A 12579-nucleotide genomic window follows, 5' to 3' on the forward strand; every position below is an offset into this window, starting at 1 on the left:
ATGTGTGTTCTTGGCCTCACGAGCGTTCTGCTCATCCCGTATATTTGTTTTCCTTAACAGGGATGGAGGATGTGGAACTTGATGGAACCCCTTTTGAAGTACTTTTGTATTAGGGTCCAAATGTAATTGACTAGACTGCTTGGCTATTTTGTACTTTGGGGATTGAGATATCTTTTGGGATCAAATGTAAGAATTGGATGATTGTTATATTGTGGAACTTGTGGTGTAAATTTTAATGTTACTTATGGAAGCGATTTATCTTTCTTACTTGCCTTGATACGATAGATAATATTGTATTAAGTTTGAACAAGATTGGTCTTGAGTCCTAGCGAGAGATGGGCAGGCGTCCCGCGGATACCCTTTGGTTCACCTTAGGGAGAAGTGGGGGCATCACAGTTGGTATCAGAGCTTAGGTTTCAGATCTTTGTAGTGTATCCTAGGCTTAAAAGTTTAGGATGCCGGACTGTGGAACTAGTTGGGAAGTTAAGTGACTGCTTGTGGGGATGAAAATTAGAACCTGGGTTTGAATTAATGGACAATTGGGAGTCTCGATCTTGTAAGAGATATGTGAGATAGTACGAGATGATCAAATCCTGTTTATTTAGTATTCTTGGACCCATTTAAGCTTTTGATATTAATTGTAAGTTACGGAAGGTAACGGTAGTATTGAACCGTCTCGGGGACGCATTATGGTGGCCATTGTCGAGAAGGGCTTAAGGGAGCTCGTTGGAGATATAACTCATTCCGCCGAACTAGAATTCTATGTGACTACTAGAGGACTTGCTCATACCCAAATAATATGATGTTAGCGATAATCGATAATCGGAGGAGATTATTCAAGGAAACTAGGGTAGTTCAAAAGGATAATCGAGGACCAAGGGCGATTGCCGATGTCCAGACTATTAGAATTTCTGAAGTGGAGACCGAGGTACTTAAGGAGCGAGGAAGAGACAAAGGCTCCTAGTGGGCAGCTTCAAAAAGCTAAGAACTGACTTGCTAGGATAGTACACGAAATTTGAGACCGAACGGATAAGTCGATGGCTGGGTGTGTTACCTTGGTTGAACAAGTGGAGAATGACAAGATACTTGATAAGGGACATAAGATTAAAACTCCTAGTGCTGGAAATAAAAATGATCCTACGGAGGTAATAAAGACTTTTGGCTCCGTCAATCACTAAGCTAGTGATTTAAACTATTTTAATGGTTTTTGCTAAAGATAGTCGGGGTGGTGCTCGCTGAAAGGCCATTGCATTTTATATGTTGTTTCACTATGTTTCCTACCTTTCTGAAGCAATTAAACGTTACTCATGAGATGCTTGACTTTATTGTTTTATGATTTCAAATCTATGATTGGGTTGTACACATTTACGATTATTTCGGTGTCTCCCCTTTTATTCTTGTATTTGTTTGGCGTGATCAAGGTGTCACTTTTCAAACTTCGTTTATGTGCATTCATTTTATGTCATGTCTTTATTAATGTTAAATTTATGAGCGGCCAAAGAAGTGAAAAGGGACCGAGGGCGAGGGGTTGAGCAACCCAAGCTTAAGGGGATGATTAAGGAACGATTGTTGGACTGAACCAAAACCCTAGAAATGAAGGAAACAATCACGTAGCTACTGCTATTGACCAAATGATTAATGTCCTAGCACGGTTGGTTGAGCACCAAAGCTCTAGACCAATATGCCCACCTAAGAATCAAGAAATGTGTGAAAATGGAATGATTCTTGAGGTTCGCCTATCTAAGTTTCACGGAGAATCTAACCTCGAAATAGTAAGATTGATTTGAGATGATACAATAAGACACTAGTGAGAGCAAGAGGTTATGATTTCTTCTCGAATGACCTTGTAGATAAGTATTGAAGAATGAACTAAGACATGAAATTTCATTAAGGAATAAGGCCCCCTTACCTTGTTGCGTTTGTAATTACTGATAGTAATCTCGTGGAGACTTAAGAACTCGCCCGTATTAAGCAAAGAATGGTTAAGATTTGTATTCCGAGATAACCTATAAGAAAAAGAATGAAAGAGTATTATGGCTCGAGCTCCCATTATGAATAGTTACTTATCTGATCCTTTGATTTACCTGGCAGGCTAGCATTTGACTTGAACCAACCGGTAAGATGACAAATTTGGGAGAGATGCGTAAGGAAGTGGACCTTCTTCGAAAGGAGGTAGAGTTTCAAAAGAAGTTGGCCGACTACTGGGAAGGACGGTGGAAACAAGAATATACTGAGAAAATTGAGTTGCTATATAAGAACGTAGAACTGGAAACGAAATACAAAGGGAATTCTCAAGATGGCCATGCTGTGACATCTCGTGTGACATGTGAATTTTGCGATAAGCCCAACCACACAGAGAATGAATGTTGGAAGAAATCGGTAAAGTGCTTGTATTGTGGTAGTGCCGAACATCAGATTGCAAGTTGCCCTAGTATCCCTAATAAAAAGAGAAAATACTAGACAGTCTACTAGATCTACTGCAAAGCAATCGAGGGCCAGAAGGGGGTAATTAATGCTAATGGCTATGAGAAGAGATCAAAGTAATGACAGTAATACGAGTGGGGATGGGTTTGACTCCACTCGAGGAATAAGGGTTGTAGTTCTACCTAGTCTAGACTGGCCTTTTGTGGTGGTAATCTTTTGTAAAAAGGGAAAAGCCCTTTTGTTGTTGTGTATCTTAACAATTTGGCACTTTCGGTTATGATCTTGTTGTTTTTCTTTTCCTTTTGAAATGATTTGATAAACCTCTTCCAACTGGATGCAACTATTATGATTTTCTATAACGTATGGAGATGTACTTTGCTTTAATTTCATGACTTATATGTATATTTAAACTTTGTCCACACACATTTAGATTAATGGTGAGACATGAACGGTAGTAGACATGGTCGAGATTGTACTTGAGAATATAGACCACCCCGGGGTCTGGAGGAGACCGGGGATCGGGACCAAATTGAGAACTTAGTGTTGAAATTGGGAACCAATATTTGATTGCCAAATTGATATATTAAAGTTGTGAGATTTGGGTTAGTGAAAGGAAATATTTGATAGATTTAATGAGTCTAATGATTAAGGGACCAGATATCATATTTGGAATGGAAGTTTGAGACTACGTATATAGACCGTCGAGACTTGAACGATGTGACTATTAAGAATAAATACTCCGTCGCCTCACATAAACGAGAATTTTGATTAATGGCAAGGGGCCGTTGTGAGGACTTGCAAATTCCTTATATATTCCTTAAAAATTCCCTTCTATTTGGAAATTATTCGGAAATTATTACTTTAGAATAGCCCTACGATCTAATCATCCCACAATAAGTGCAAATGAACCTAGGAAGTAAGGGTTTTTCCTTTGGTTTTAAGTTAGCGCGAATTAGGATTTTTACGCCTATCCATCGTGTGATTATCCGGTACAGAATGGGGATCAAATTTGGTGATTAAGTGGGAGTTTTAGATGATATTAAGTGTGTGAATAGAAGTGATAATAATAAGTTAGTGAATTCTAAGTTCAAACCTTGGTATACGCGATTTAAGGAAAATTGGCTCGAACCGGCGGGTATCCCTCACTACCGATTGAACACCCCACTTGACTACCACTTCCCTACCACCACATATCCTTGATATTGTTGAAAAATATCTCCCTCATCCTCAGCCCTTATAGCCTAAATATTTGACCCAAAATGCAAGGAAAAGAAAACAAAATTTTAGTTGGTTTTGGTGGCACTACAAAAAAAAATATTTTTAGTGACAATAATTTTTGTCAAGAAAAGTTGCGTATGTTGTCAGGAAAAGTTTTCGTGACGCTAATGTGGTCAGAGAAGATTGGTCACCTATACGCCGTCGGCAAAAGGTTTTCCTGACAACTAGTGGAATTCGCGTCAGGAAAAGTTCCATTTTCTGTGACGTGTCATCAAGAAAGGTATTCGTGATGATTCGGTCGTCAGGAAAAGTCCTCATATTCTTGACGAACCTTTGTCGGGAAAGACCCTGAACTTTGTCACTAAATTTTTGATTGTCAAGAAAAGTCATGCGTTGAAACTTGCTGGACGTACTTTAATGACAATTCAATGTCATTTTTCCTGACGACAGCTGCATCACTATAATATATTAGTTTCTAATTTTACCATTTAGCCTTTTTAAGCCTAGCAATTTTAGTGACAACAAAGTGATAATATCATCTATTTAGACACTCCACCCAATCAAAATATAAAAGTATGCAAGCAAAATATCAACCAAAACTTCGCAAATTTCATTAGTAGGCAACCATAATATGTCAAACCACAAAAGTTAACCATGTCAAACATTGATATATCATTACATTCCATGATTTGAAACCAATATAAATATTGCTATTTCTCCCTAGATAACTACCATGTACCTAACATGTGCTAAAACCAAAAGATGGACTTCAATTCCATGGTCAACAAAATACTAGAGATGGATGATATCAAAATAGAGGAATTCTTCAGTATGAGCTAAAAGCAGTCCAAAAGCCAAAAGCAGTCCACAATGTTGAGTTTATCCCAAACTCAAAAGCCAAAAGCCAAAAGCAGTCCCAAAAGTTCATCCCAAACCTGTACAATAAAACCAAGAAAAATCTGAAATCAGAGAAACAATAGAATGGCATGGAAAAGATGTATTTTTGTTATGATGCATGGATGATCACTACAAATTGCTTAAGGACCACCTAATCATGAGTACAAGCAATACAAGAATAATTACTATGCTGAAGTAACCAAGTTGTTCCACAATAGTAAGTAATTGCACATAAATACATTTGTTTCGAATAAAGATCTACAAACTCACCATTACTAGGAAGAACCTCCACACTGCTTCTGTTTTCAAACGAGGAATTCTTGCAGCATTTCCTGTATCCCTTGCTGGCTTTGTACAAGATTTTGGATTTGGGTATCTTGTGCTTGAATTCGCTCCTCATAGCATTGAATCTTCTCCTTGCACTGTTTTAGTTCTTCAAGTAGTGCTCTATTAGCTGAAGATTCGAGTTTGCGAGAAGATTGGGGTGGTATGACCCCTATACCCAACCCTTTGGCACGACCAGCCCTCTTTCCTAGGACATTTTCCATAATTTTTACTTCATTGACAGCTTCTCCACTCTCGATGCATTGCTTTCTCTCTTCTTTTACCTCATCCTATACATATTAGATTCACATAACTCAAGGAGTCATTAAATGTATAATATATATATGTAAATGTCCTGTTACTAATAAAAAACAAAGTTACTGGAATCAGCCGACTATAGTGAAAATTACATTGAGAGATTTTGCAGTATTATTCACAAATTGGCCATCCTTTTTTATGTGAGCAACAGTCCAGGCATCAATTGCACTTGGTGGAACCTATTTTATAGCATAAAAGATCTCGAGTTAGCTCTAGTTTTCTTCCTATATAAATATAAGCCAAAATGGAAATAAAAATCAGTAATATACCATCTCTTGTGCTCGAACATGATTTGATTTTGAACCGCCAGTGTGTGGATAGGGTAACATGGCGTTGTTCTTTGTATTGGCTTCTGATTTTTTCTATTAAATACCAAAAAGATAGTTAGACAAAACATAAAAGGCAACAAAAGAATTAAGATCATGCAAGTAAACAAAATTAGAACCAATCACCTTGAATATAGGATCTTCGAACCAATCACACATACTTTTCCACTCATCTTGCTCAATCCAGTCATAAGGACATGAGGTAAGTGGATCTTTTCCAGCTGCCTTCAACATCTTATAATCTATGTGCATAGTATTCCTCCACTGCCTGTAGCTATTCTGAAGCATGTCAGCCACATACCCTTCCACATTAGGATCAGTTTCCCAATCTTTGAAGTCAAACCATCCCTATAAATTACCATTAAGAAATAGATCATTTTTAGAATTGGTCAAGTCAGCAAAATAAATATTGACACACTGAATGTCATTATAAAAGACAACGGTGTAATCTGGTACCATCAAGCCACCATATAGGTTCTGTTTTTTCTCATTTGGTATGTCATCATATGTGCGTATGTCCTTCAGTGAAGAGAGGTGCCTTACAACATAACCTACACCACTAGCAAGTTGAGCAGCATACTTGATTGGTTTGCAACATCCTTCAGGAAAGACAATTTCCAATGGCTTGCCTCCCTAATATTAACAAATGAAGCATCATTCAGGTATACCCCAATTGAAATTCTAGGAAATTGATTATACAAAAAAAATCTTGAATAGACAGTAATATTATATATGTACACATCTAGTACTGAATGGCATTTACATTAGCTCGTATCATCTTCTCGATAACTTTTCCCGTGGTTGGGCCCCTGCCTCTTTTTTGCTTTCTTTGTTCTGAGAACAATTGTTAAACATTCTAGTTGATGCTCATTATGAATTATCACAAAAAGGATGCATACATTGAATGGTAATAAGTAAATCATTATTCAGCATTTTCACTTACCATTCGCCAATGCTTGAGTAGGATTACTATTATTTGAATTAATTTGGATATCATCACCTGTGGTAGCTGATTGATGCTCCAAAGTTGAGTTTGAAGTTGGCGGTTGTTCAGATTGCAAGTTGGTATTGGGTGGGCAGTTTCTCTTCAGCCGTTTCCCGGAAGGTGCCATCTGCAATAACACAGTATATGATAAAAAAGGAGTCAAATTAGTAAAATTTTGATGTGAAATTATAAACAGAGATCAAAATTTAAGTTATACCAAAAACTTAACAAAGAGTTAAAACCATGAAAAGGATATCAATTTGATCAATATTGGGTAAAACCCCAAAAAGTAACACTTTCTTCTACAATGCCAAAAACCTTTTCACTTGACACTTCTATGCTATTTCTTAAGCACTATCTAAATCCATATCCATGTCTATGGTTTCATCACTATCAGAAGATTCAATAAGCATGCCATCTTCTTTAAAAACATTGTCTTCTTCACCATACTCTTCTTCACCAGTGCAAGTATGCAAAGGATTCTCCAGAACAACTTCAATTTCAACACCTTGTCTGCTTAAGAGGCCTAATTCATCATCTTCGACAATAGGCAGAACAGTTCTTGTTTCATTTTGCTGCAATAATTCATCTAAAAAACTTGTATCTCCATTGAGCACATCTCCATCGTTCTCTTCCAAATCTGGTAGGTTCCACAAATGCCTATGTTGAACACGTTGTACAATTCGCCAATGTCTCCCCAACTTTGTATCACCAATATAGAAGACTTGCTGGACTTTATTTGGTAAAACAAATGGATCATTTTGATACCAACGTGATCTAATATCGATGGTCACAAAGTGCCTATCACTCTTTATTGTGTTTGTGCCACCTGTGTTATACCATTCACATTGAAGCAAGACTACCTTGTATGCATGAAAAAAGGTCAGCTCAACCACAGCCTTAACAAGGCCATAAAAGTCAATGTGTTTTCCTTTATGATCACCCTCAACAACTAAGCCACTATTCTGTGTTGTACGGCAATCATCCCGATCTCTTGTGTGGAAACGAACTTCGTTTACAATGCACCCTGAGTAATGCTTTGTCATGAAAGGTATAGGACCATTTGCTAATGCCCACAGCTCTTCAGAAACATTCAATGATTTATCAATGTGCAACTGATTTATCTATAAAATAGAAAATGAGTCTCTATTAATCAGTTTTCAATAACTAATAAACTTATTTTTATAATATGTATAACTTACATGATCTTTGAACCACTCTGTGAATTGATCTTCATGTCTGCTATCAACATTTTCAGGATGAATCCTTTGCAGCATCTCTTTATGCTTACTGAAATTCAGATTGTATTATCAATATAAAGTAAAATAAACCACAAGAAGTAATATCGAAAATATAAAATTGAAATACATATTGCACTTACATTCTGTACTCTTCTATTTCATCACAGTTATTCAATATAAATTTAGGAGCCACATCTAGTTCAACTTGAGATAATTTAGTAGGAGGTGTAACAAGTCCAAATGGGCGAACACTTAGTGAGAAAACCACCAGCTCATTTGCCTTATCCTAATTATAGTCATAGTTGTGTCCCTTGCGGGTGAATTTTATTTCAATGCCATGGAGATATTTGGACATGAATGTTAGGCACTCATTTGCAATATATCCTTCTGCAATCGAGCCTTCAGGACGAGCACGATTGCGGACATACTTTTTAAGGGATCCAAGATACCTTTTCAAAAGCATGAGTTAATTTTCTATCCAAAACAGAATGTTAAGTAAAATAACAAAATTTGTAGTCAAACAAATAAGGAAGAAGTACCTTTCAAATGGAAACATCCACCTAGGATGTACTGGCCCACCAAGTTTTGCTTCCTTTGGCAAGTGAACAATCAAATGGATCATAATGTCAAAGAAGGCAGGGGGAAAGATTTTTTCCAACTTACATAATATTAATGGAGCATTTTTCTCCAACCTTTCCAAGTCATCCATCTTAAGGGTTTTAGAACACAAATCTCGAAAAAACTCACTTTACTCAAAAATCGCCTCATTGACTTCTTTGCACAAATACCCACGAATGCCCGCTGGAATAAGTCGTTGCAAGAGGACATGGTAGTCATGTGTTTTAAGTCCCATTAGTTTACCATCTTTGACACACTTGGAAATGTTGGCAGCATACCCATCAGGAAACTTAATTGAACTCAAAAAATCACAAAATCCTTTTCTCTCACTTGAAGACATCACATACAAGGCTGGAGGCTTTGTTTTCCTTGTACCATCATCATGTAAGTGTAGTTCGTGCCTTATTCCCATGTCAAGTAGATCATCACGAGATTTATTAGTATCTTTTGTCTTATCAGGAATGTTCAACAATGTTGCAACTAAACTTTCACATGTATTTTTAAGGATATGCATCACATCCAGACAATGTCTCATGGAGAGTTTTTCCCAATATGGTAACTCAAAAAATATACTTTTTTTCCTCCAATTACCCTGAATTTTATCAACTCCTTTTTTCCGAGTAACTGGGTTCTTACCAAACTCACCAAAGACACCAGCCAAGGAATTTAAATGTCTTAAAACCTGTTCTCCGGAAAATTCCTTTGGCTTGGAGCGCGTTTCAATAGTTCCATCAAAATGAGCTTTTTGCTTTCGCCAACGGTGGTTATGGTTCAAAAAGCGACGATGTCCTATGAAACATATTTTGCCTCTTAGTCTTTGTGAAGCAGTATCATCAAGACAACATGGACATGCTTTATACCCACTGGTGCTCCATCCAGACAAATAGCCATATGCAAGGAAATCTGATATAGTCCATAAAATTGCTGCACGCATTTGAAAGTTTTGTCCACTATATGCATCATAAGTGCTGATTCCATGAAATAAATCTTTCAAATCATCTATTGTTGGCCTTAAGAACACATCTAACTCCTTTCCAGGGGCACGTGGACCAGGAATAAGAAGTGATAGTATAAGAAATTCCTTTCTCATAAACTTATATGCAGGCAAATTGTAAGGTACAAGAATAACTAGCCACATGCTATATGAGTTGCTCATGTTACCAAATGGATTGAATCTGTCCGTGGCCAATCCAAGTCTTACATTTCGAGAATCTTTAGTAAAATCAGGATATTTCTTATCAAAATCCTTCCAAGCAATAGAATCAGCCGGATGTCTCATGATACCTTCCTCTTTAACCCATTTCTCCTCATGCCATCTCATGTCTTCAGTAGTTTTAGAAGACATAAAAAGTCTTTGCAACCTAGCTTTTAATGGAAAGTACCACATCACCTTGTTTGGAACTTTTTTTTTCTTGCCATTATTGACTTTCCATCGTGATTCTTTACAAATAGGGCACTTGTCCATCTTTTCATTTTCTTTCCAAAACAATGCACAATCAAATTTGCAGACATCAATTTTTTGATACCCCAAACCTATACCAGATAAAATTTTCATGGCCCCATAAAAACTAGATGGAAGTATTTCTCCTTCTGGTAACACATCTTTTAAAAATTCTAGCATCATGTCAAATGCCTTGTTAGTCACATGGTTCATCACTTTGATATGGAGAAAGGAAACAATGAAACGCAGCAGGGAGTATTTTTTGCATCCCGGGTATAATTCTCTTTGTGCATCATTTAACAATTTGTCAAAATTTTTTGAATCCCATTCACTCGATGTCCCTGATTCATGTGCATTTCTTATCTCATCCAATAAATCAGGTAACTCATCAGATTCACCATTTTCATTCATATCAAAGTCATTATATACTATTTCATTGATGAAATCTGTCTCACCTCCAACACCATCCTCGTCAAGGTTATTGTTCTTTCCACTTGACATATAAGAGTGTGCAGAAAATGGTTCCCCATGGAAGACCCAATTTTTATAATACATACAAAAGCCTTTTTCTGACAAATCTGATTCAACTTGAGAAATGCTTTTTCTCTTTGAATTCCTACATCTCCTACAGGGACAAAATAATTTTCCATCCAATCCCATACCATTGGTCTTAGCAAATTCAATAAAATCCTTAAGACCAGACTTATAATGACTTGACAAAATATTTGGATCATTTATCCAGCTCTTATCCATTTTCGATGCCTAGAAGAAGAAAAGTCTTAACTTACTAAACTCAAGGCATTGTCAAAATGAATAATTCAAAAAGGAGGAAAGACAATTTCTAGCTATAAAAAGATAAAGGAGGCAAAAAGACATAGAATTATTCACAATTCACCTACTTTTAATGGCTTAGTTATGAATTCCAAGCTACTTAGATTATTCACTGATTACATCAAATGCTATACTACTCAATAAAACTGAAAACACATTAGATTATTCACTGATTACACCAAATGGTATACTACTCAATAAAACTAAAAACACATTCCTGATTGTACTATTCTCCTATTGTTTAATTGTATATGCTCTTGTATAGTACATAAGAAAACATTAAACATCATAACCCATAACTTGATTTACACAAATAAGGATGTAAACCATAACATAATTTGTCCGAAACTAGCAGTCATGATAAACACTTTTCATTCTTTATGGTAAGCTACCAAATAACCACATACCTCAAATTATGCAATCTTTTCTCAGGTTGTACCGTTTCTTATCTATCAAAGTAGTGAGAATGCAGGTTTGCTCAGCTGAATATGAAGAAATGTGAAATTAGATATTTTAAGAAAATCATCATACATAACCGACAACAATCAAAAACTTTTTTAGTAACATAAAAAAAACAAAATTACCTTCCTAAAGCTTGATTAGAATTGTAACTATCCCATTGATCTTCTATTCGAACCAATCCCTTTCTAGACAAAAAAAGATGAGGGAGGGGGATGGCAAAACACACATCAACTTATGGAGTAAAGATTGGCAATGTATATAACTAAAATCGTGAAATGAGCAAAAGATGGTACAAGATAAAATATACACATTATTCTTTGACATAAAGGCCATTCACATGTTGATTGAAATTGCAAGACAATTATGAGAGCTAACTAAACCAGAAAAGAATGTAAAGAAACAAAAGAAAAGAAATTCAGCAAGTTTGTAAATTGCTAATTAGTCTACCCACGGTGTTAGAACATAGGATATGAGAAGTCGGGAACTTTCCAACATTTATTTAGCTGGCTGCAAGCTTCGAGGGACTCTCCCAAATTTCACAACCCCTGATTCATTAAGCTCTTTGGACCTGTCAGATAACTATTTCACTGAAGGTATTTCAAAATTTTTCACAAGGGTGACAACCTTGGAACAGGCCAAGCTTTCAAACAACCAACTGAAGTCTGATGTATCTGCAATCAAATTGCCAGATGGACTTTCATCAATTAACCTCCATTCAAACCAACTCTACGGTTCTCTATCAAGTATTCTAAGCAACAAGACAAGCAAGTTTCTGGAGGTAGTTGATATTTCAAACAATCAAATTTCAGGTACCATTTCTGAATTCAACAATAGCTTGAACCTGAAAGTGCTCAACATAGCAAGCAACAAACTTACAGGTTACATTCCCAATTCAATCTCCAACCTTGCTAAGGTTGAACGATTGGACATTTCAAGGAACCAAATAGGAGGCACAATCCCAACCAGTTTAGGATTGTTGCTCAAGTTGCAGTGGTTGGATTTGTCCATCAACACACTTTCCGGGAAAATCCCTGACAGCTTGCTACAGATTGAAGCGCTGAGACACGCAAGCTTCAGGGCCAACAGATTATACGGTGAGATCCCACAAGGAAGACCATTGAACATCTTTCCTCCAGTAACTTATGCCCATAATCTGTGTTTATGTGGCAGGCCCTTGCCATCTTGTAAGGGAAAGAAGTGATAGGAAAGGATGGGCCAGCACAATGCTGACTCGATCAATGAGGATGATACAATTGCTCAAGCCATGTTAGCCTTGCATCAACAATCAATTTCAGTTGTTTCTTAAATACCAGTCAAGCTACACATTCTTCTGTATCTCACGATAGAATCTTTACTCAAAGAACTTAGTACTTGCTCCTATTAATTCAAATCAAGAAAGTTCTTCTCTTTAAAAAAAAGATCTTTCATCAAACGGGTAAACTAAAAATTGTAACTTTTCTATTAAATAGCAAAGTAACAAAACTTACAGAAAGA

At 36.5% G+C, this 12579-nt stretch overlaps 2 protein-coding genes and 1 long non-coding RNA gene across 5 annotated transcripts; 1 reads left to right on the top strand and 2 right to left on the bottom strand.

The window, feature by feature from the left end:
- Positions 1-5809: 5809 nt before the first annotated feature.
- LOC140012602 (uncharacterized) lies at positions 5810-6549 on the bottom strand. 3 transcript variants are annotated; one of them, XR_011819788.1, is made up of 3 exons: positions 6508-6549; positions 5964-6140; positions 5810-5855 (listed from the first exon to the last, which is right to left on the bottom strand). It is a non-coding gene; the product is annotated as an uncharacterized lncRNA (long non-coding RNA). The 3 variants fall into 3 exon arrangements; XR_011819787.1 differs by lacking the exon at positions 6508-6549 and adding an exon at positions 6451-6492; XR_011819786.1 differs by lacking the exon at positions 6508-6549 and adding an exon at positions 6271-6316.
- Positions 6550-8481: 1932 nt separating this feature from the next.
- LOC140012725 (uncharacterized) lies at positions 8482-10545 on the bottom strand. Its single transcript, XM_072061014.1, has one exon. The coding sequence runs from the start codon at positions 10543-10545 to the stop codon at positions 8482-8484; it is 2064 nt and encodes a 687-aa protein (XP_071917115.1).
- Positions 10546-11554: 1009 nt separating this feature from the next.
- Positions 11555-12286, top strand: LOC113722547 (uncharacterized). Its single transcript, XM_027245828.1, has one exon. It carries the CDS (start codon positions 11555-11557, stop codon positions 12284-12286), a length of 732 nt encoding a protein of 243 aa, XP_027101629.1.
- Positions 12287-12579: the final 293 nt, after the last annotated feature.

The sequence above is a fragment of the Coffea arabica genome, chromosome 8e (genome assembly GCF_036785885.1).
Source record: "Coffea arabica cultivar ET-39 chromosome 8e, Coffea Arabica ET-39 HiFi, whole genome shotgun sequence".
Lineage (NCBI taxonomy): Eukaryota > Viridiplantae > Streptophyta > Magnoliopsida > Gentianales > Rubiaceae > Coffea > Coffea arabica.